Source organism: Beta vulgaris, chromosome 9 (genome assembly GCF_026745355.1).
Source record: "Beta vulgaris subsp. vulgaris cultivar EL10 chromosome 9, EL10.2, whole genome shotgun sequence".
NCBI lineage: Eukaryota > Viridiplantae > Streptophyta > Magnoliopsida > Caryophyllales > Amaranthaceae > Beta > Beta vulgaris.
The window spans coordinates 50,991,383-51,017,241 of NC_079210.1; the positions used below are offsets into that span (position 1 = coordinate 50,991,383).

The window sequence follows — 25,859 nt, forward strand, 5'->3', positions numbered from 1 at the left end:
TCATACACTTCGTATCCTCGTTTTACATGGCAACTGATTAGGGCAGTAGATTAATGTGAATTTCATTGTACGGTCTTAGGTGGTCATACACATACTATGACAACGGAAACCATATTGGTCTGAAATCTTTTTTTAAATTAAAATTTTGCGGATTTAAATATATCATGGTTATATATTTAACGTGATTACGTAAGAATCTCTATGGTTGATATTATACGTTCTTTTGACATATTATGAGTGTCTGGCTCTTTTAGAGAAGGGTGTTTTAACTTTCCGTATTTTTTTTTTTTAAGTTTTTGGCTAGATTAGTTTGTGGCGTAAAAGAAAGATTTCTTCCTATTAACCCTCCACACCACAACCATCAATAAATTTGTCTCTCAAGTAATCAATCTTTCAATAGGCCAAATTCTTGTGAATTTTTTTCCTTTTGACATATCCAAAAGAATACAAAATGACTTTCTAGTCTAAACTTTTAACATGTATAGTTGAGTTCTAATTTGGTGATTTGCAAATGTGGATGTTGTAGCAATTGGTGGCATGCGAAAGAATTGTTAACAATACAAATCTTGACTATTACAAACTTTATCATAGTATATAGATTTTGTCTATTAACATTCTTCAAATTTGTTCCACTTTCCCTCTGTTTGCTGTTGCATTTTCAAACAACAGAATGATTAGTTGGCAGATGAAGATGGCATCAGTGAAATGATTTCTTCTTCACATTCAAAAACAGAGAAAGGGCTATCAGACTCTTCTTCAGCTTCTTTCAGACTAACTAAGGTCTCCTTGTATGGAAGAACTTGCAAAATATAGACAACGCCGCGAGCTTGAAGATCCTTCATGTCTCCTGTAATGTGATCATAAGAAACCAATTTTCCTTGACCATCTTCTAAAATAAGCTCTCCATTCTTCCAAAATCCCAAGGGTGCTGTAACTCCCAATACTGGTCCAATAGTTAGTTGCTTCATCCAAGACTCTCGGACACCATATTCGCCTAAAACCCACACATCAAAGCATTTACTGATCCCTCCTAGAGGGTAATCATGGATGAAAACTAGGTTGTTCTTTAGGGATGTTAAAGACCCATGTACTCTCTTAGAAGGTATTCCATTGTAATCTGGAAGCTTGGTCTTCTTAAAAACCTCGTTCTTCATGTTAAACGAGAAAATGACCTTCTCTACATGGTTATCTACCTCAAACCAGCTAAAAATCCCGTCTATGCTAGGCTTCGAAGATGAATAAGGTAGATTGCCTGTTGGCTGAAATTCCTCTCCTACATCAATCTCCTTCCATTTGTTTGTGCTTAGTGTGTATACCTCGGCGTGAGCTACAGTTGAAGACGAGGGGAGACACATATGCTTGTATGCTAGAACCTTATAGTCATTCGTTTCGTTCTCAAAAGCGAAACCAACACAGGTATCAAAAGGGTATGCATCAGGAGGTGGCTCAACTTGAGATTTTGGAAGGAGTTTTAGGTGACGGTTTGTAGGATTCCATAATAATATATCATCAATCTTACCATCAAAGAGACAAAATATACCATTACAAGGACCTATAACTTGTGTAAAACTAAGGTGTTCTTGGTTTGAGCTAGCATAAGATAGTTCAAAATGTTTGCTTCTAATTTCAAGTCCATCAGAAAACAGAGATGAAAATACTTGCCTTTTCACAGGGTGAAGGTGGCTAATCAACAGAAACTCATGATGGTTTGAGCTCATGAAATGCTTAATCATAAACTTCGGATTGCTAATACACGCGTACCATGATTTCGAAACACATTTGAATCGTTGCAGGGACTTAACAGGCAGCCATAATAGGATCTCCAATATTGCATCTTCTGGTAGAGTAACAAACATTGACATCTTCAGAGTTTTAGCTTCTTCCTCTTTTTTTGCTGGTGATTGTTTTGCTTGATCTTATGAGTCTAAAGTGTAAACTCCTGCTAAATTGTCAATGGGAAAAAAAAGGAGGATTTGAAGTATTCTATCTATAACATTAATCAACGTCTTGTTTACTTGGAAACAATGAGAATAGAAACATCATTTTCATGTACTGGTTCTACCACTTATCTTAATATGATATACAGAGATGATACCAGTCAATTTTGGCCTGCAGAGGTGTCTTATTGTAAATCACAGGTCCATCTGCAGTTTTTTTAACTATAAAAAATACATAAAAAAAACATCGGAGTATGATTTCTTTTTATAAAATCAATAATGATTTAGTTAAAGTTTGTTTTGTTACTAACGATTTTTTTTTTTTTTTTTTTTAAAGAAAGAAAAGGGATTTCATTAATATTTTCGCCAAACGGCACTTACAAGTCATTTTGAAAAACATAAAATTCTAATAGAAATACTATCACACCTAGAAATGTAAACATCGCAAATTTGACTTAATTTTGCCTTAATAAAAATCTTCATCTGAAGCAATGCAATCTGTGAGTTCGCTCTGGTTCGGCATACGATCTGCAGATGCGGAAATTTTGGGATGAACGTACTCCAATAGTCTTCCATAATTTTACAGAAGTTGTGAAACCCTAATTCTTCAGGTTGAATCTCGAACTTCAACCAATGAGAATAATTTCTCATACCTAAAAACAAAAGGACCATACTCACAACTCCCATAGGGGAGAAGGAGATTTCCAAAACAGAAACTAAAAATCCCATAGAAGGGTTTGAGAAAATCTCATAAAGAGATACTAATTTATTGAACAAAACAAGAAAATGAACTAAAAACTGAAAATAAAAGGGAAAAAGGGGCTTACCATGGATGAAAACATCCATGGCAGCCCCCTAATTGATGAAGAAGGGATAAGGGAGGCTAGGGTTTTAGAGAGAGAAAAGGAGAGGGGAGGCTGGTTACTAACGACTTATTGTACATGCTTAGGTACACTGTTTTACGCGTACCTAAAGCTATATTATGTTTATTTTGAGCTCTTTTATTCAAATTTTTTTGCTTATAGAGTTTTTTAAATAAGCAAATAAATTAAATAAATAGTAATTTGAGTGTATAATTTTTTTTACATGCACTTGCATACTCATACTTCTTTTGTTCAGTTTCCCCTTCCCCTTTTCACATTCATGTATTTCTAGTTGTTATATGCTTTTGTTTTATTTAATGAGGAGTTCTTTTGAGAAATTATTATTTTTTCTCTTCTTTTAGTCATTTTGTGGTGACTATTTCTCAATATTATGTCCTTTACCTACCTTTCCCTATTGGCCCACATTATGTAACTAATACTCCCTCCGTCCCAAAATATAGTTCCCATTTCTCTTTTTTCACGGTAATTTATGCAAGTAGAATCTAAGAGGAATAGTAAAGATTTTTTGTTTTATTTAAATAAATGTTGTATGGGAAAAGATAGATTTTAGGAGAGAGAATGAAGAATAATTGGTGAAAGAACATTAATTGTAACATTTTGGTTGAATAAATAAAGGAAAAAAACAAAATTCAAGAAGGAAATAAATGATGGGACACGGTTTTTGTAGACAAATTACGGAAAAATGTGGAACTAAATATGGAAATGGGAACTATATTTTGGGACACCCAAACTAAAAATGGGAACTATATTTTGGGACGGAGGGAGTATAAAATAATCAATTCTACTATTTTCTTCTTCTTTAAGGATTAGAAATACTCCACAAAATAATTGATTCTATTTGCATTTGCTTTTAGCATGTTGTACCTAAAAATGATTATAATATTAAGAAACGAAGGAAATGTGTGTCCCTGAACATTTATGAATAGGGATGGCAATTGGGCGGGGTGGGTGCGGAGGATGGTACCCCCACACCCGCATTAAATTCTCATCCCCATCCCCGCCCCACCACCCATTGCGGGGGAAGATTCCATCCCCATCCCCGCCCCACCACCCATTGCGGGGGGAAATTCTAGACCTACCCCGCCCCAACCCCGCACACGCGTCATACCCACTTCATCCCCGCAAAACATCCACCAAAAAATTTGCCATAAGCGGTAAGCCCATTATAATTGTGTACTTCACAAAATCACAATATAATATAGTTAGAAAAGTTAAAATACATTAACAAAGGCAAATGTTTTATTACATTTCAAAAGTGTCTTCAAATACAGTAGTAATATATGTACATAAATAGAATTTTAATAATAAATATGCGGGGCGGGGGTGGGGCGGGGCGGGGATGGGGCGGGGTATAACATAAAATCCACACCCGCTCCACCACCCATTATGGGTACAATTTCAATCCCCATCCCCGCCCCATCCCCGCCAAACCTAGACCCATCCCCGCCCCAATTGGGCGGGGATGGGGCGGGTCTCCTACTTAACCCACCCCACTGCCATCCCTATTTATGAATAAGCTAGTAACAAAGGAACTTTCTTAAAAGGGTAGAAGCGAGTACAAACCCTAAACAAACTAGCTTGTAAACATGATTCATTTCATGCAAAAAACAAGAACTTTTATTAAGGAAAACATATTTATATCTTGGTTACAACCCAATCAAGTAGGGTAAAAACTTCTAGAAAACCTACTAGGATAAGATATTAGGAGTACCAAACCAATTAGAATTTTAAATACCCTAACAAACTTAATCCTAATCTTAGCAAAATTGTGTAAGTTACCTGATTTTATACCAAATTATTATCTATGATTCTAGGCTAAAAAAAAAAATAATACACACAAAATAATAATGCCAACATTCAGCTACACATTACAGGCAATTACAACAAGTCAAGCCTGCAGGAATTCAGCCAATGGATGCTTAAGCCTGTTGGAGGAAGATTTAGGAGGACTGGAGGGGGTAACCCAAAGCGGACTTTGCTACACCTACCTATCGGATAGACAACCTACTACTAATAAAACATTAAAAAAATAATTATTATGTTGCATTAGATTCCGTCATCACAACCCTAAACAAGGCTTTAATGGTGGGTAGTCTATCCAATGGGTGGACGAAGTTTTTTCCATCTAAAGCTGTATGGTTGCTCTAATTTACAAAATCTGGAGGCAAAGGATAATGCTTTATGGAAGCAGCTCAATATGCAACCTGCAAAAGTAATAGATGATATCATATAGACATATACACCAGACACGAGCCAAACAAAACGTCATTAATTAATGCAACAATACAAACAAAATCAAGGTTGTGTTTAGCGCTACATATACACCAGACACCATAGCATCAAGCAATAGAGAAGCATAACATTTAGCATCAAGCAATGTGTAAACTATTAATTACAGCAATTAATCACCATTTTCCACAAGTGGCAATGTTCAATGATCATTTCAGTCAAAGAAACTAGTAAGGAACTGTTCACATGCTCTTAACTTCTAGATCAAATAATTAACCAAATTCTTGTTATTTTGATTTTATAAACTTTCTACCCATCTATCTATAAAATAGATGGGTATATCGCGTGATAACTAGCTAAATACTTTATGTATGGGGCATGATCTCGACTATTAATGAATATGTATATCAATCCATTAAAAAAAGCAGTGCCAGGAATCAGATTTGAACTGGTGACACGAGGATTTTGATCATTTCAGTCAAAGAAACTAGTAAAGGAACTGTTCACATGGTCTTAACTTCTAAATCAAATAATTAACTGAGTACAACTTAATATTTCCTTTAAAGCATGAGTGCCTTTTAAGCCCCATGATTCAGGAAAAATAACTATACATAAGAAAATTATCATGCATTAAATTAGCAAAGATGAAAAAAGCATGTGTACATTCTTTTATTCGCCACATTTTTGGGCTCAACTATAATTTATAAATACAACAAAAGAGTTTTCATAACTCATAAGTACATATTGACTAATCTTATGAACTAAAATCAAAATCTTAATTCCTCAGATTGCCAGTAAAAGCAGTATGGAAGGTGAATCTAGCTGCTGGGAGCACCAGCAGGGTTGCTGGGTGCATTGCTTGGGTTGGTACCGGCGGCGGCGGCAGCAGGAGTGCTGTTGGGTGTGTTGTTTGGTGTGTTAGCAGCGGTAGCAGGGTTGCTGGGTCCATTGTTTGGGGTGGAGGCGGCGGCGGCAGCAGCAGTTGCATCAGCAGGGTTGCTGCTGGGTGCATCACTTGGGTTGGTGTCAGCATTGTTTATTCCCAATGTGTTCTTCACTGCATCAGCTGCTCCTGCTGCAAGGCTCTTCACTTGCTCCCCTGTCTGCATATTTCATATTTATATATATGGTTCTTATCTATTTTATATGAGTTTGATTGATCAAATGAAATCAATACTAATAATTATTCTATGATAAAATTATTTTGCAAGATAACTTTTTTTTTTGAGGGGTTTTGCAAGATAACTTTGTACTCTTTACATTTAAAAGCCAAACAAGATAAGTGGACTATTCTTTTTTGTTATTTTTGACATATATAGGCTTAATGAACAAGATAAGTTACTATTCAATTGTTATAGCACAAATCTTTATGTTTTGTAAAGAAAAACTTTTCAGAAAAAAATTGCTTGTCTGATATGAATTTTTGAATTGGTGAGAGCTATTATTCACACTTTTTATAACGACTCTCAATAGGATGAGGTAGACTGCATGAGTCAAGATTTACTTCCGGTTTGCAGTCGTTGTTCACATAGATCCTTTGCATCCATTCTCTCTAATCAAGTGTTATATACTCTCGCAAATCCAATTTTATATATCGTCTTTAACATTTTTTAAGTCAAACCTCCCCGACTAATTCAAATCTTCATAATCTCTCCCGACTACCCTTACTATGTGTTAAGTGTTAACGCACGTCTCACATGCATATATCACCGTAAATATATAGAAAGCTAGGTGGCCTAATTATCAACTACAAATTGCAATATGTATCAAGTCTCATGATTCATATTAGAATACTTGCCTGTTGAAGAATCTGAGAGGCTTGTTGAGCAGTTCCAGATGCTGCACTACTAACTTGGGCGATCACTCCCTCACCTTTGTCCTGTAACATTAAATTTAAAAGTGCTCCTATTAATCAAGGCTTCTTCTCGTTCAAGAATAATTAGTTAACCAAATCATGCATGAACAGGGTGGTCTAATAAGACGTGTAAAACGATCAACAATATAGGGTCCCACTTTTTAGGGGACCCAAAAGTCTTTATTTTAATGTTGTTTTAGCCATATCGTTCAAACCCAAGTTTTATATATTTTGTCAAAAATAGTTTAACAATAATAAACTTTATGGAATAGGTTAGTTGTAATTTTACAATCTAATCATTATATTTTTAAATTTAGGATCCAAATTTATAATTAACACACGGGTTTCCAATTTTTTTAGACGACCTTGACATGATACTATAGACAAATTAAAACGAGTAAAGATTTATTAATTAACCAGAAATTTTATATCATCTAATAACTAACCATATAATTTATCATAATATTATATACAAAAATTATTAAAAGAGACGGTCTAACTTTAATATATAATTATACATAATCACTAAATGAATTAAACTAGTCACCAAAAGAAATTAACCTAATCACTATTGGGCTATTTTATTTTTAATATTGGATTTACTTTTACCTAATTTTAATTTAAAATTAGGCGGTCTATTACAGGACAAACTCTTTTATATATACCTGAACTTGGCCAGCAGCTTCGCTTGCTTTCTGGCTCATTTCGGGACTTAGTTGTTCGCTTGCCATTTCCTTAACAAACTATAAGCTTAGACAAATGTGAATGTTATTATCTGAAAAAATTCACTTGAAATAATTAACAAAACAATCTAGTATTTCTCTTTAAACAAAACGACATTCATATTTATAGTGATTCTTAGAAATCCCCATGCAGTAATGCAACTATTTTTGGGCTCTTTTGTAGCATAATTTTCTCCACAATGGATGGTATGTTCTATGTTGCGAGAATTGAGGCTTGTTAATTACGACATGTTTTGACCATTTCAACATAAAGTCGAATATTGGTGTTCCTTAGTCATATATATATTATTATTAGTTAAAAGTAAGGAAGGTTGTTATTAGGTAGATTAAGCTAATTTCGTCAAGTATTGTTATTGGAGCTTTACGTGTTAATAATGAGTTTTTGTTGAATGCTGCATGTACATTTGTTAATTAATTAATAATGCGTTCTTATATAGTTTATTGGTCTTATACGCATGCAATGTGTGCAAAAACACATAGAAGAGGAAAAAGTTAAAAGCTGATTCTAAGTATAAATGGTAAATAATGTAGTTGATGAGAGAAATTGCATAGTATATACGTTTTTCTTTTAAAGAATAAAAGTAATTGCACATTAGATACCATTAAAATAATCCGTTTTTTTGGTTGGTGTCCTCTCCCTCTTTTCGTGTAGAATAGAGATTATGAAAGTTGAAAAGCTTCTACCAATATGTTCAAAAAGTTAATACTTATATAAATTCATTAACTGTGATGCAAGAGCATTATGTGCTTCATGCTTTGAGTGCATACAATATTTTGCTGCATAAACTTCATTTTTCAGAAAATTTAAGATACTTGAATATTAGGGTAATTTGTAATGCCTTCTTATTAATGATCTCCACCAATATATATGTACAACAATCCTAACAAGAATAGGAAAGCTATACTAATTTACATAGGAAAAGGAAAAACCATGTAAGTACGGTCGAAATGTGGAATACATTGGGCACATGCTAGGTTTCAGCTTCTCTCAAAGCTTCTGATAATCTATTTCATATACCAATCCGACTTGCGTGGACCCGGTTCACACTAAAAATAGTGTGGACCAGGCCCAGGCACGTGACCATAACACACCATATATCACTTTAACATACACTATATCACTTTAACATACACTATATCATTGTAACATACACTATATCATTTTAACACACACTAAATCACTTTAACATACACTATATCACTTTAACATACAGATACACTATATCATTGTAACATACACTATATCATCATTTTAACACACACTATATCACTTTAACATACACTATATCACTTTAACATACACTATATCATTATAACATACACTATATCACTTTGACATACACTGTAACATACACTATATCATTTTAACATACACTATATTATTTTAACATACACTATATCATTTATTCATTTTAACATATACACTATATCATTTTAATATACACTATATCATTTTAACATACACTATATCATATCAATATACACTATCATAAACTCACGTGATATGGATCGGGTGCACACTAATTAGTGTGCACCGGGTTCATATTAGTTTTTTTTTTCATATACTATACATCAATATATCTGTATATTGATAATTGACCCGAGTTCAGACCAGTTTAGAAACACAAAGGAGGCGAAAGCGGGGGATCCAGAAGACAAAAATCTCCTTACCATCTCTAGCACAAAGTGTGCCTCATAGTAACATATGCTTTTCAGTGAGAGATAGTATCAATCGGATAAAGATCGTGTGAAGACTTGGAAGACGAGTCAATCCTTGGTGCATCAGATGAGAAATAAGTACATGCACCCAGGGGTGTATTTACTATGGGTTCACTGGGTTCAGGTGAACCCAGTGATTTTTGGAAAAAAATTGCCCGTTTTTTTTTTTAAATTAAAAATATTTTAAATATTAGATATATACTGTATGCGTGCAAAATAAAACATGAAAGAAGCAAGTGTCTCAGTGGTTTTGTAGCCCTACACATGTGCGCGGGCCGCGGGATTTGAACTCAGAAGTCTGAGGTTCGAAACCTCAAAGTCTAACAAGTATCAAAACCACTGAGACGAGGCTCGAGCCAAAGCCAACTAGCGAGTCGCCGTCGGTAACCTTTCTGGCCGTTTTCCCCACCGCGACGGCGAAGTGCGAACCAGCAGGCAGGCGGCACTGCGGCAGCACCGCAGCAAGTTTCGGGCCGTTTGAAAGGTAAAGCCCAAACCCATATCTTCAATTTTAAATATGAATTTACTATTTCAGATTTTAGTCTTTTACACATTAGATGATTAAAATATGTAATTGTAGTTATTTAATTTTGTTAATCATTTAAATGTTGATTGTTGTCTTGTTGAATAATGAATACTTGAATGAATGAATGTGGATTGTGGACTTTGGAGTTTGGATTGTGATTTGTTAATGTTGAATAAATTTTCAATGAATGATTGTGGATTGTGGATTGTGGATGAATGAATGATTAATGTGATTGAATTTTGTAGTGTTTAGACTCATGGATTTGAAATTTTTCTTGTGTTATTGTGTAGATAGCTTAGTCACATTTCTTGAGAAGATCTTTTTGTTCAAGTTAGTGATGATGATGTATTAAAATGTTTCCAAAGTATGAAAACTCGTAGGATGCTTTTGTAATTTTTTTTATTGATGTAATGTAATGAATTAACATTCTATTTAGTTATTGTAATTTGATATTTGAATTAATGTATTGAACTTTGAATGAAAGTATTTTTTTTTACCGGCTCCGAACCCATAGGGTCGGAATCCTGGATACGCCACTGCATGCACCCAAGTGCATGTAGAGCATTGTGCACTCTTTTTTAAACTACATCGTTTTATCATTTTGAGAGTCTATAATTTTAAAAAATTATTGTTATTTGCTTTCTTAAATTTTGCAACTAAAGATTCCTTTCTCAAATTTAAATTTAGAAGTTAGATGTTCTTTTATCTCTAGTGCAGATGTTCATTTACTATATGTTCTTTTTATTATAACCTTTTCTTTTTTATAAATATAAATTTACACGTTCTTTATTTTAAGTTAGTGTGTTCTTTTTTTAAGTAGAAAAGTTGTTGAGAAAAATTCATGTTCTTTCATATAAATGGTATGTTCTTTTTGGGTGCACAATGAGCATTGTGCACCCTAGTGCATAATCCACGCTTTGCCATACAAGTCAGATTGATCTCTATATAAGTATGTCCCTTTGATTCTTTCTCTCGCTCCAATACATTTTCTTCATAATAACATTCCTATTTATATTTAATAATTGTCGGGATGTCTATTAAGGACATATTCCTTCATCTTATCTATCATCTTCAAAAAAAATTTAGTAATTGTCGGGATGTCGGATTTTCTAAAATATTGTTGCTCACGTGTTCCACCATAACATTAAATATATAATAACTTTAAATCACAAGTTAATATTCAGACCATGATTTAGGAGAAACATATTAAAATTGTAAATTTATAAAATAAAAAATTCCTGTGCAATTTGCACGGGTCTAAAAGCTATGTTGTTTGTAAAGAAGTGTTCCGAAATGTATAATTTCAAATACATTTTAATTCTCCAAATATCGTCCGCACATGAGTCGGACGGTATTTTACGTCCGTAAATTCAAACGCTAAATAGTGTCCGTTGATATCATACGCTAATTAGCCTCCGAGGAAACTACGCTACAGGTAGTGTAGCAGACGCTAAAATACTGTACAGATTTTTTTTTCCTTTGCAGTTTTCCTTGACAAATTAATATTAACCTAATAATGATAAAACAACAAGAACATAAAATCAAATTCAACATAAAATCAAATCAATTCTCATATAAAACATAAAACTTTCAATTTTATTAACTTTGAATTTGATACAACTTAAAATAAATACAATTATAAACTAAAATCTACAACTTTACACTAAATAAAAATAAAAAATAATTTCATTTTACAAATCTAAACTTCAACCCAGAAATTCGCCCAACCCTTACAACCACCGTCGCTGCCCTTGCCCTACCACCGCTGTCGCCCGTCCTAACAAGTTCAACAACATAAAATCAAATCAATTCTCATATAAAACATAAAAAAAAACCTAGATCTGAAAAAATAGAAAAAAAATATCGAAAAACAAGAAATAGAAAGAAATAAATCAAAAATTCCCCAAAAAAACACCAAAAACCATCAAAATTAAAATCGAAAAACCCAAAAAAAAAAAATCAGAATTAATATTGAAAAAAACCCCCCATTTTTCACACCACCCCCATCTTACTTTTTAGATCGAAGAGTTTAAACAACAAAAAAAAACAGATTGAAAACGAATTTAAACAAAATAAAAAAGACAACAAAATTTGAAAAAGGAAAAAAAACGAAAATAATGAATTTCATAATTTGAGGAAGGAAAAAAAAAGAAAAAAACAACATAAATTGAGAAAGGAAAATGAATTTAAACAAAAAAAAATCGCAAATTCTTATTTGTGATAAAGAGAATAATATGTGCAACAAGATTAATTTATCATCAAACGGGTAAAAAAGAGATGTATTAAGGAAGTGATTAAAATTAATTACCAAGTATCACATGATGGTAAAAATCAAGTTTATGAACAATAGAACTCTACTACTAACTACTCTAGTAAGTCTAAAAGAGCTTAACCAGTTTATAGTGACTTGATTTGCAAGGATTCTATCTAGTCCAGCACAAAATCCGAATACAATCATATATAATTCACCTTTGTTAATCTTATAGACCGACTAAACCAACCCTTAAATAACAAGAAGCAGCTGAAATATGTTTATCGACATATAATTGATCTCCAAGATTCAAGAAAATAGAAACGAAAGCAATGGAAAGTTCAGCATCTTCTCCTTCATCTCCTGTCTATACACCATCATCACCTTCACCTTTGCCATCTCCCGAATACTCACCAGAATCAGACTCATACACACCTTCAACTCCAGAGTACTCATCACAGTCCTATAAAGATTACTTACGTGATTCACCACAGTCATACATGTCTACTGAATACTCTCCGCAGTCGCCTTCATCTATGCCGCCATCTTCACCAGTTTATACTCCAGAGTCCCCTCAATACTCGCCACAATCGCCATTCTATACACCATTGTCCCCTGAGTACTTGCCGCAATCGCCGTTGTCTCCTCAGTACACGCCAGAGTCTCCCGAGTACACACCGCAATCACCATACTATACACCGCCAGAGTCTCCTGAGTCCACGCCAGAGTCTCCTGAGTACACACCGCAATCACTATACTATACACCGCCAGAGTCTCCTGAGTACACGCCAGAGTCTCCTGAGTACACCCCAGAGTCTCCTGAGTACACGCCACAATCGCCATACTATACACCATTGTCTCCTGAGTACACGCCAGAGTCTCCTGAGTACACGCCGCAATGGCCATACTATACACCATTGTCTCCTGAGTACACGCCAGAGTCTCCTGAGTACACGCCGCAATCGCCATACTATACACCATTGTCTCCTGAGTACACGCCGCAATCGCCATACATTTGATTTGATACCTCGGTAAGTCTTAGGTAATAACAACTCAACTCAATCAAACTTTCTTTATTATGCATGCTGTTTCATTATTAATGTTAATACGTAGGTAGTAGTTCAATAACCTTTGTTTTTCTTAATATTTTCATTTCAATGTTTTCCTTTCCTCAAGCTTTTTTTTGTTTACATTTAGGTCTGATAAAACTTCATTATATCTGTTTCTTCATTTTTTTCTGAAAAAAAAGTTGACTTCTCTACACTTATAGGTTTCTTGTCTTTGAACAATTTTTGCCTTAAAGTGTAGAGGAGAAGACAATTTTTGACTTAATAGTTGTAGTATTATTTTGCCCATATGTTTTTGAACAATTTTTGCCTTAAAGGGTAGGGGAGAAGTCTATATTTTTACCAACTTTCTTTTTCCCTTATCAATTGGTTTTAATAAATACAAGTACGTACATTTTTATGTGTTATTTTCTTCTTTTTTTTTGTCATTTTTCACGTTAATTAAAAAGGTGGCATTTTTTTATTTCTGCATTTTTATCTTTCATGTTTAAGTTCTCGTCTTTGTTATAATTCCAGAATGGCAATAAATGTAGCTAGAGCAAACCCTTGGCAGTTTGGTCAATTTATATAAATATTTACAATCTATTTTACTTTGAATTTGTTGTCAAAAATCTGTAAATAACCCTTACTTCATCTAGTAATAAAGCTTGCAAGTAAAGTAAAACACACACACTTGACACTTTAATACCTTATGTTGACTCTAAATGTTGTGGTATGCCAAGGGAAGACGCTGAGATTTCTTACTAAGTAACTACACTTTCATGGTGACTTTCGCTATTGTTTGGTTACTGGAGAAATACTTGAACATGTTGCCTAAAAAAATACCATATAAATAAATTGAAGAAAGTGCAAGTATAGTACTCATCTATAATAAAAAACAAATAATAATGGGAACTACTTGCACCTATTCATATAAAAAAAATACCGACAATGCTTGGAATCAAACTGGGAGTGGTTTAGCTTAACCGATAAGGGAATGCAGCAGCATTGGTAGGGAGAGCTACCCCCTTCGGGGCCCGTCTCACGGCTCGATCGGACTAGACCGATTGTCAGCATGGGAAGGTACTCCTTTGAGACCAATAGTAGTGTATGCAATGAACATCCGAAAGGATGACCCAAGCATAATGTGGTGAAAATGCCTATTATGCCGGAAGTGTTAGGAATAAAGTGGAATGAATTAGTAGTCCAACTTGGTATATCCCAATGTTGACAAGTCAAGTACTGGTAAATATGCACCAAATAAAGTTTACTTGTAAGCTCATAAACATAAACATTCAAGTAAGGTGGGAATTTGATGACTGATTTGATGTTCTTTTTATGGATATATATTGAATAACAAACTGCCATAGGTTTGGCTTGTACAAGCTATGAAAAAAAATTTTTAACTCCGCCAATGATATTTACACTCATTGCCGGTCCAAGCCCGGATATAAGGAGGAGGGTATTGCCAATTGCCATTCTTTTGTTTCTTTGTTATCTCACGTTGCTCTGTTTCACATTTATATATGGTTCTATGTCTGTCATAGGTCTGTGTTTGATTTATCTCTTTGAATTTTTATTGAACTCATATTCTGTCTGCACATAACTACTGATTTGATTGGAAGGTTTGGTTCAAACATGAGTGATGATTAGAGCTAGATAGTTACTAACTGAACCTCGAACTCTCTGTGATATTTAAGGATTGTATGTAGCAGAAAACCAACTGTTGGGTTCATGTAGCCTGGATAGTTTTTTTGTTTGTCTGTTTTGGCATTATATTATGTACACATATATAGATGGAAGCTTGAGCACGGTTGAGACATTAGCTTCAACAGCAATATGTGGGATTATTCACTCAATACTTGGTGGACAGCCTCTTCTGCTAGTAGGAGTTGCAGAACCAACTGTGATTATGTACTCTTATCTGTACAACTTTGCGAAAGGGCGGCCAGATTTGGGAAAACAACTCTGTCTAGCTTGGGCAGGATGGTATAATTTCGATTTCTGTACATTGCATAAGCACATGATAATTTGGGTTTATGCAATTTCTTGTATCAGACAGTCTGACAAAAAACGGATCAAAAGTTTGTCTATGAAAAAGTTATGCAATACTTTAAAAAGTTGAGAAAAATAGATACATAATGTTAGTGGCCTAATCTATCATATGGTGTAGTACAAAACCAACTGTTAGGTTCAATATTGCCTTGAATCTAAGGGTTTGCGTTTGGACCGGCCTTATATTGATTCTTCTTTCGATATTCAATGCTGCCACGATCATTAGTCGGTGCACAAGGGTTTCTGGGGAGCTCTTTGGCATGTTGATTACTGTTCTTTTCTTCCAAGAGGCTATCAAGGTACTTTCTACAACAAACTAATCTTATAAGGTGACCAAGCAACCTTAATTAGAACCTTAAACTTGTTTTATGGATCTGATTTTACTGAATGCAGGACATGTTCAAGGTGCCCATAGCATATATCTTTGCTGCAATCATCCCAGCTGTGATGGTAGCAGGACTGTACTTTTTTCGACCATAGTGTTGCTTCAGAACTAGCACAACAGAAAGAATTCAATCTGACAAAACCCACTCTAACTATAACAGAATATCAATTCTGTTATACTGTAAGTAACATTGTGAAGAACTTTTATTGAAAAGAAGAAAAGTAAGATAATAAGAGCAATATTATGGTGTTATTTGGCTACAATTGTGTGTGTGTGTAGGAAAGAGAAGATTCAGAAGTCGGCGAGGGAGATGTTTATGAGATACTAGATGAAATGACAACTAGTAGAGGGAAGTTCAAGATTAGAGCCATGAATTTTTAATAATCCTCAATTGAGAACTATACTTGTTTCCCTCTCCCTACGCTCTATATTGTGCAAAAATGACAGCATTTCTTGACCTGTTTGTATTCGTTGAATCCATTGTTTCTGCCTTTTCAGATTCACCCTCAAGAGATTGTTCGTCCAGAATGAAAGAACAAGGAGTACTACGTAACAAAAGAAATTGAAGGGTACTCTGCACACAAGAGCTTTAACCTTGAAAACAAGGATCAAACAAGAACTGGATAGTAACTAACTGTCTGACGCTCGAAACTCTCTGCGAATTCGATATTTAAGTATTGTGTGTTTCAGGCTCTGCTGGAATTCAGCAGGCGCTGATCTTTATGCTGTATAATCATATATAGCTTGTTTCTTTTCCTGACGACTCCAGTAAATATAGGGCACGTTCTCTTGGTAGAAAATCACTACTTGTTTGAGCCAAGTTTATCATATCTTGATGGGATGATTCTGCAATGATAAACGTATGATCCCTTTGCGTAATGCGTCTTATATTCTTGCACATCAACCCTAATGAAACAAAGAGAACACATGTGCATGAAATGCCACCACAAGGTTGCAAAGGCACTTTATGGAGGTAGCATATATATCCTCGAGTGCATTCTCATTTAAAACTACTATATTCCACTAAGCTACCCCCTATTCTAGATTATGCAATTTTGAACAAAGCCTCCTTCATTGTTTGCACGTCTAGTCTGTCGTCCCAAAAGGAGGAGAGAAGAAACAGAAAATGTGGGGAAATTGGAGGAGAGAAGGTGCACCTAATGGTTTTGATAGGAACTTGAAAGGACAGATGCAAGTTAAAAGGGCGGCGATGTGGTGGTCTAACAACGCGTCGTTAGAGGGGAGAAAGAAAGGGGTTGTACTAGATGGGTCATGGTGAAAGATGGGGGGGCTAGACAGGAAGGTAGGGGAGAGAGAAGAGTGTTGGAAAAACAATCTTGAAACCAAGGTGATGTATCATTGATTTGAGCCTACCACCAGACATTATAATTGTTGTTACTTGGTACACAAATTTAAATTTATTTTGCTGTTGGAGAAGATAAACTAGAATATAGCTTGGAGATACCAAAATGAAAAGCTTCACTTCAGGAGTTCTGCTAACCACATGTTAATCCGTGATTAGTAAATACTGAAATCAAGTGTCACCAAATACACTTCCACAGCTTCAGAATTCCTAGTTTACTGAAAGAATCAATATGAAGGTAGAAATATTCCTTACCAATATTTACGTCTTTTCTGTTACAGTACAGAATGCCTAGTATTTCAACCAGAATCAAGGAGTTGAATCTCTCCTAGAAAAGCCGTATAAAGTATAAACCAATCCTCAACAATATGGAGACAACAAAAAGAACCAAATTCTCTGATTTCAACAATTTGACTAAATATGCCGTAACCAAAGAAGGTACAGAAGGATATCTATTAAGACGCCAAGGTCCACAATCAAAACCATACAATGCGCGATGCTGATCCATTACAGTGCTTCCATCAAACCACTTGGTAATTTTCTGTGTAGAGCTGGATTCTCTGGGTAAATTTGGGAGGAGATCCACCTTTAAGAGGCAAAATGTTGACAACCTGCATTGGTCGCAACAAAGATAAATAAAGAGAAGTAAAGATCAGAATACGAACAAAATGTAACGAGCAATAGAACTTGGGGACAAATAATCGACAAGAATTGTAATCCATGTTGATATTACGCAGCCCATAGAGATGCTAAGGAACCTATAGTTACAGAGAGTGCCAGAAAGTCAAATCCTTTCCTAACCCAGCACTGATAAAGTTTGAAACGGAAAACAACTGATATGGCAAATCATCTATAAATATTGGGAATTCGTAACAAAACAAGATTGTGATAATTTGCGTACCTTTAGGTCACTGAATGTATTTGTGGCAGTAAATCGCACGGAAATGGGGAAGAAGGCTGATGAGTCAGCAGCAGGTACAACAAACTCCAAAGCCCCACTGCAACATTAAGAAAGATGACGATATAACCTAAGATTGACGGTACCTACTAAAATCCCTCTTCTTCTTCCCTTTTCTTAACAAAAGTTCAATTGTGAAAGATCTTTTTCGTTGAGAAAGTAACTGCTGATACCAGTGAGATTCTTACCTGCGATTAGAGTCGTCAATCAGAACAAGAGACCACTCTAAAACAGAATTCCTGGGATCATACCTGGCAAAAAAAAAAAAAAAAAAAAAACCACGAACATGATTTTCCAGCAGTGTGGCCATAAGACATACTAATTAAAAATATAGCAGCATATTGGTTGAACAAAAGAAGGAAAAGAAACTAAACTAAAATACGAATTAATTCAGTTACTTCAAGAGAGTAGGGTACAATCTCAAAACTCTGCATATTTGCAAGAAGCACCAATGCGAGCAGAGAGCCAATTCATGCCATAGTAGGACAAGACTCTCACTTTGCATGCTGAACTCATGCTTGAAATCTAAAGCTTTAAAAATTGTAGAATACTAGGATTAATCACTTTTACTCACTTCCAGTCCCCCTCAATTTGTGTTACATTTGGAGCCTCTCTAAGAGCAGGGAGGGGTACAGAGACAACTACATTTTGTAGATCAAACATTGACGAAGCTTCATACTCAATGCTGACATAGGTGTCGCTTCCAGAGACAGAAGGCCAACAATTGACTGCCAAATAAAATTAATAGTGAGATAAAAAAAATTCGAATTTAAAAACCCGACAATCAGCATTCGGCACATATAACTATGCAGAGCTTTACACTCACTTGTCAATGGAACAACTGATTCATCTGTGCTCTGCATTCTCCATCTTAGAAGCCCAACACCATCTCCTTGGCCACTGGGAAAAGGCCTGTTAGGGTCTTTTAGACCCAATATACTTTCAGTTGAATATAACTCCTTGTTGATGTTAGGATGCGTTTTGAACAAGACACTGGGATTACCACCAGACTCAACCTGCGGGTAACATAGCAGACAAACAATTAGTAACAAAGTGCCTATTCCTGTTAATCATATCACAGGAATTGTCGAAATCACATTTCCCTTCTCGATAAAATTTTGGGAAGTGATCACATTTCATAGCAAAGTAGCTTTTAGGAAATGTCATGATACAATGATCCCATCAGAATAGTCAGATACAGGGAAAAAATGACACAAAGGGTAGGTTAAGGAGGCCACTATGTAGCAAAAACAAGGTGCAGCAATAAGTACCTGAACTTGGACATAAGCATCTTTCTCCTCAAGAATCTGAAGTGATAAAGTCCCTTGAACGTCGAAGTTACTGAGACCACCATCTCGTTTCAGTGTCACATTGAGCTTCTCCTCCACAGTCAATGTTAGGGGATCAGTCAATGGTGGAGCAGCAGCCTTAGAATTGCTTAAAGTTGGTGGGACATCCTCTGCAATCATTTCACCTTCTGCTTTCAAGGATTCCAAGAATTTGTTTGTCCCTTGTGTTTTACCAAGCTTCATGCCAAGACCTTTAGACGGAGCACTGACAGCTGAAGCTGGACGAGCTGATGCTGTCAATGAAACAAAAACCATCAGCATGGGAGAACCAGTCACTGTTTTACTAAGAATGATATGAAAATTCCAAAGAATGCAGAAAGCACTAGTCTCTAAGTGATGACTAGCAAAGCTGTCATAAAGAAAGGATTAGGAGTTAACACTTAATGCTGCTATTAGATTAGGACAGGCATTTGATTTGATGGAGGTACAACGACAACAGTTTTATGGGAATCCGTAACACCAGCCATCGATTGCACTTCTATTTAAGTATAATTTGCAAGGGAAAGAAAAAATTATTTTAAGACCCAAAAATTCAACAGGATCTGACCTGTGCATAGGGGTCAGGGGACAAAACTTAAAGGGCCACTTGACCTTCTTGCCATCCACCCACACTCCAACCCCGATGATAAAGAGAGTAGAAAACCAAAGGAAGCATACTGTCTAGAAAAGAGTCAGAAGACAGGACAGCAAACCTCGCACAAGTACGATGGCCTGAACGACAATTGACGGCGATGTGACTAGCTTGGTGCTTAACTTCCAGAAGAAAACCCCCAATGTATCACATCTAAAGAACTCTATTTCACTTTTAGTAGAGAGCTCTAGAGTTTAACCATCCAAATTCTATAACCGAATACTCCCCTGTTTCCTGTGGGTCAGATGCCTTTCAAACTTCTAGCTATGCAAGAAAGTTGATATTGAAGGACTGGGTAAGCTAATTTCAGGGTTCCGTGGAGCAAATTGGCGCACGGCAATATGCTACGTGAGAATTAAAACACCGTTCACCAGGAAGGAAGAGCACATTGGATAACACTATTTGGAATAATTATGTGGCATCTATCCACAAGAAAAATTACAGCATATGGTACATTAATTTGAGCATTTCAGGGGGTAAAATTGGTGCACGGCAATATGGTATGTGAGAATTAAAACATCGTTCACCGGGAGGGAAGAGCACATTGGGTAACACTAGTTGAATAATTTCTGTGGGCATCTATCATTCTATCCACAAGAAAAATTACAACATATCCCATTGCCCAGGCAAGATTTCAATCAACATTACCCCAATTGGGCAATACTCCTAAAGAAGCTCATGTAGTGGTCAAAATTCACAGCTTTACCCCCTGGCTAGATTTTGGCGTCAAAAGATAGATTATGTGAACGACTAAGTAAAGCAAGTAGAACACACCTTTCGACTTGCTTGGGAAGGAATCCAGATCAGTCGACATTCCAAACCCAGAACCACTGCCAAAACCAGTGCTGCTGCTAGATATGCTCATGTCACCAAAGGTACTTTCAAGTCTTCCAGAGCCCATGGATGACATGTATCCACCTTTATCACCCCTATTCTTCTCGATCTGTCAAAGTTGAATAACATTGTTAGGAAAAGAAGATGGCTTAGAGGAAGGAAGGCAAAGCAAAAAAAATACCTTGCTTTTCTCAATTTCACTAGCTTTGCGCTTCATGATATCCTTGGTTTCATTAATCTTACTTGCTATCACCAGCTTGTGCAGTTTCTCCTCATGACTTTCCATCTCACAGTACTGCTTTACTTGTGCAACAGTGACATTTTCCTTGTGCCCAAGAGAAATAATTTCATCAAAGGCAAAAATGAGCTCAAATGATGCTCTACAGATTCCTTCTTCATCCAAAGAGAAAGCATATTCTGGTACCTTTGTATGCTTAAGGAATAACATTAATGGGAAAATAAATTCTCATTCAGCAACAAGACAAGGTACTTCAAAAAGAGCAACTAAACACACACCAAGGACAGACTTCATCAGTATTCAGTGGTATGTAGATGCGCATACAAGATGAGCAGGACAAACTTCTGATGCCTTAAACATATAATTAAAATAAGAGAATGGAAGTGAGTGATAAAATAGATCCAAAATTCCGAATCAGACATGTTTCGTGCCACAAAATAATAATATAATCAGACAAATGTAATTGAAAGATAAAGAACATCCTGAATTCCATTATGTAGGCACGCATTGTTTAAAGAAGAAGACATAAGACAACACATGAAGGAGCAAAGACATATTGATGTGCTTTAGACTTCGATCATCTCACTTTCAATGACTTCTGTTCGCAGTTCAGTCAACAAAAGTAGAAGTAAAATTCAAATTAAGAAGTTATCTCTTCTGCAATCAGGTTGTCCTAATCCATGAAAAAGACAAACAAAGGATACTAGCTTAGAAAGCATCCTTAGAGTTTCCAAGTCTTCCAAAATATTACTCTGCTTATTGGTAACAACAAGCAGATATAGAGCTTCAATCGGCTGGTAAACATATCGGACATTTTCAGTCTCCACATATGTATGCTGCTTTCCTGTTCCAACCAACTTGGGAAATGCAGCAAGAAGGCCTTCAATTCTTATGCGAGACATGTCCACAAATTGCCTGGACACAAGAGCTGCAAGGAAGTTTGCATAAGAAATGATACCACCAGAACAAAACTCAATTGTAAAATACAGAAAAATAATTTCATCATATTATCTAAGAGTTCACTGCAATGAATGATGCACACAACATACATCACAAACAATCTAATTTTATTATCCTATCAGAATCATAGGCATACTTTTAGCAAAAATTCAACTCTAAATCAAGCATCCGAAGTAAAATTCATCCCAACCTGCAAATTAATGGTTGACTAAAATACAACCTGATACAAAAACTTTATTAAACTACAAAGGATCTACAAATACTGCATATATAATCAACATGTGATAAAGCAATTGTGTTTCTCCTCATGCAAAGGAAGCATAGATTTTAACTGACTAGATCGTAGTTCCTAAAATTATGGCAAAGACTGATGAGGGACATAACTAAGACGGTATTTGGTTGGGGGAATCAAGAGAGGGAAATGCAATTGAAACCCCTCAAATCCCTCTTAACATAAATTCCCACACCATCCAAAGACTTCAATCCTTCATTTTCCTATACCCCACCCTTCTACTCCACAGCCTCACAACACCTTGACAACAGCCCCTACCACTCCCACCACCAGCCACATCATCCGCAATCCCCCAATCACCCAAAATCCGGAACCCCCCGACCACCTTTGGCAAGGAACTCCATCCGTTCTACAACATTGCTTCCATCTCCGACAAGGAACTTCATTTCTTCTGCCATCCCGTCAAACAATTTCTAACAAGAGAAAAAGTACAGCCGTGAGACAGAGGAGAGAGTTGTCTACTTGTCTACCATAGGAGGGATGATCCATCAACATACTCGCCTTTTATTGAATAAAAAGAAACACCAAACCCCCCACCCCCTTCGATGACTCTAATAGCATTCATTCTGATGGCCATGGAATTTACAACTGTAGGCCTTCATTTTTGTGCCTTTTATTTACTCTTTCTACCCTTTTAATTCAAGTACTAAATTCTCTAAGTTTCATAATTCATAGGTTATTTCCTTTGACGTGGATTCCTCTCTTTGTTCATTTTCATTCTTTTTCCTTTTTTGAGCATGGGTCAAGCCGAAAAAAAGATGAGGAACTATCTTTACAATTATAGATTTTCATTCTTTCATTTCTACCATCAACATGCCACTTTGGGATCTCAAATTTGGTGATGAATTGGTGATGGTAAAGGACTGGTAGTGGACTGGTGGCAATGATGGGGAAGAGTAAGTGGCAGCAGCAATGTCCTGGCGGTGAGTATGGTGATGAAGTTAGGTGAGCAAAGAGGAGTCATATCCCTTTCTCAATTTACTAAAGACCAAACTAGTCCCGACGAGATTGATTGAATTCCCCATTCAAACCAAACATAAAATTAAATTCCCTTTATTGATTCTATTCCCTTTTCTATTGTGTGCACCAAACAGCCGACAAAGTAAAATGTCAACCCTCCACAGGTGTAAAGGAATAATCAAAACTTATTTTAAAAATTAACATAGTGTTTTTAAGGGTTGTTTACTTCAACAAACTAAAATGGATGGAAGGGGGACTCATATACAGAACAGAGAGGTACAGATTGGAACCCCATACCTAGTTGAATGTGTTTGGTTCATACCTGGAATATATTATGTTCCATCACCACAGTTTGTTTAATTTTTCAATTATTATCTTATTAGCAGTTAAAAATATTATAAGTTCATATATAAGTCATACTAATTACTAGGTTCTTCCCTAATTTCAAACTGGATGGTAGTGAGCTGTATCATATTCACTTAGAAATACCCATTATAATCAATAATTCGTCAATTATCACATCTCAGGATACAACAAATGCAAACTAATTGAATGGAGAGAAAATCCTTACCTTTGCCAGATTTACTGATGATAGAAGCTGCAAGAACAACCTATACCATCAAAAAACAAGCAATTCATAACTACACCACATTGGAAAACTCAAATAGAAAGAAACTTTAACGTTAAGATTAAATTCCTTGCGAGAATGCACCACAGAACCAAGCAGTTAACAACTTTAGCATATTGGACAGTCCAAATAAAAGAAACTTCAATATTAAGATTTAAATTCCTCAATGAAATGCACCATATCAACCAACAAGCATCACAAGATCTGGCACCCCAATTGCCACAAAAATTATCCAAGCCATGAACATTCTCTTTACCAAAATACGATGCATCAATACTTGGTTCCATTTTGTTTACTTGCATAAAAGTAAAAGAACGACCTAAGGATAAGCAGATGTGAGATAATGCCTTTGGCATAGAGGAAATAACTTTTAATATACCATAATTCAAGTCCACAAGGCCTCCTAATTAGGCAAAAGGTAGACGATCTAACTAAAGCTGAGAGTTGGAACAGACACAAATATACAAGCATGTTGTTCTTCAGTAACAACCATACAGTATACTGTTCAATAGTACTATAAGGTATAAAGTGGTGTGCTACCAACATAATCAAATAGACAAATTGTTCATGGTTAACAGTCATCATATGATCCTAATCTTCTCCAAATAACATATGTATAGCGCTATAACTTATCTTACTCAAACTCTTCATTTTACCTCAAATATGACATTCCAACATGGATGTTGACTATTCAACACTTCTTTTGAGGCCAAAATCATCAACTTCTTATTAAATAGATAGTTAACTCGGACACTTGAACACATATCAATGTCAGATATGGGTACCACGATTTGAGTAACATAGACTATTACTGGACCCATAAGACCTTATCAACAATTAGAGACTATAAGATATAGGACCGATCCAATTGGATGCAAAAATACAATTCATATGTTGTTGAATAACACAAAGCCAAACAATCAAGCAAAAAAAATTAGGAGTAATTCATCCTAATCCAACCGATTTTCGTATGATCATTACCTAAGACCATTACATTTGCTTTCTCAATATACCAAAGAGATATGACTGCTGCACGACATTGGCAGTAAAGAAACATAGCAAAGCAAACTGACACGAAAATTTAACTTACCATCTCTACACCTCAGAAATTCCCACAGCAGAAAGCAGATTGAAAGGAAGACGATTTAAGCAGACCGCCTGAAAATACAATGCTATAAAATTAATAACACTAACCCAAAAATCGCTGATAAAGATTGAAAACATAGGGTAAATGAAAATAAGACAATGATATTGGCAATGCAGGCAATCTATAACTCCAGATCACAAAAATTTATAACAAAATCAACAACATATTTCTATTATATTACAAAAATACAAAGAAAATGAACTAATATCAATACATTATACATAGCCTAGAACATTACAATCTGAACTAACCTAATCAAACTATTTAAATACTGTACTGATCATGTGAATACAAAATTGCAACCAAATTCATCCAAACATTTCAACAATTGAAGAATACGCATCACATAAGATTAGATCCGGTGAAATGATCGTAAGAGAAATCAACCGAACAACAATGGCAGATCTCAGACCAAATTTCGAAATTCCAATCGAATTCAGCGTAAAACAGTGATAAATGGAGCGCAAGATTAAACAATCAACAAAGAAAAGTACGATTTATAAGGATGAATAAGAGAGATTGAGAGAGAAACTTACTTGGTACGAATCAAATGGGAGAGAACTGGGAGATCTTCAAGCAAATGAGCGAGTGAGAAGGAGAGAGAAAGTTGAGAGCTGATTTTGAGATTGCTTGTATTTAATTACGGGTATTGGGAAATAATTCAATAAGAATGAAACTTGGTTGATCTAGTGGTAATTTACCCATTAACTTTAGTACTCTTTCCGTCTCTTAAGGGGGCGTTTGATCCATATTATGGTATAGGTTTGGGATAAGGAATGAAACCAAGGTGGTATGGGTTTGGAACTTGATACTTAATACCTTGTGTTTGGTTTCATTTAGGAATGAAAAATGTTCTTTTATTTGATACC

General features: G+C 35.5%; 4 protein-coding genes across 6 annotated transcripts; 1 reads left to right on the forward strand and 3 right to left on the reverse strand.

Annotated features, from left to right (window-relative positions):
• Positions 1-380: 380 nt before the first annotated feature.
• LOC104904593 (F-box protein At3g07870) lies at positions 381-2,039 on the reverse strand. The gene has a single exon (XM_010692884.4). The coding sequence runs from the start codon at positions 1,860-1,862 to the stop codon at positions 675-677; it is 1,188 nt and encodes a 395-aa protein (XP_010691186.1). The 5' UTR covers positions 1,863-2,039; the 3' UTR covers positions 381-674.
• Positions 2,040-5,596: 3,557 nt separating this feature from the next.
• LOC104904594 (uncharacterized) lies at positions 5,597-6,250 on the reverse strand. The gene has a single exon (XM_010692886.4). It carries the CDS (start codon positions 6,157-6,159, stop codon positions 5,869-5,871), a length of 291 nt encoding a protein of 96 aa, XP_010691188.2. The 5' UTR covers positions 6,160-6,250; the 3' UTR covers positions 5,597-5,868.
• Positions 6,251-12,476: 6,226 nt separating this feature from the next.
• LOC104905031 (uncharacterized) lies at positions 12,477-13,163 on the forward strand. The gene has a single exon (XM_010693476.2). The coding sequence runs from the start codon at positions 12,477-12,479 to the stop codon at positions 13,161-13,163; it is 687 nt and encodes a 228-aa protein (XP_010691778.2).
• Positions 13,164-17,226: 4,063 nt separating this feature from the next.
• Positions 17,227-25,685, reverse strand: LOC104904595 (coatomer subunit delta). Of its 3 annotated transcripts, none has more exons than XM_010692888.3 (12): positions 25,527-25,685; positions 24,934-25,001; positions 23,787-23,826; positions 21,708-21,931; positions 20,947-21,189; positions 20,706-20,874; positions 19,223-19,527; positions 18,778-18,967; positions 18,526-18,679; positions 18,140-18,202; positions 17,895-17,991; positions 17,227-17,604 (listed from the first exon to the last, which is right to left on the reverse strand). In XM_010692888.3, the coding sequence occupies exons 2-12, from the start codon at positions 24,934-24,936 to the stop codon at positions 17,515-17,517; spliced, it is 1,578 nt and encodes a 525-aa protein (XP_010691190.1). In that variant the 5' UTR covers positions 24,937-25,001; positions 25,527-25,685; the 3' UTR covers positions 17,227-17,514. The 3 variants fall into 3 exon arrangements, with proteins under 3 accessions (XP_010691190.1, XP_010691189.1, XP_057248078.1); XM_010692887.3 differs by having other exon boundaries at positions 19,223-19,533; XM_057392095.1 differs by having other exon boundaries at positions 19,223-19,533; positions 24,934-25,015; positions 25,527-25,662.
• Positions 25,686-25,859: the final 174 nt, after the last annotated feature.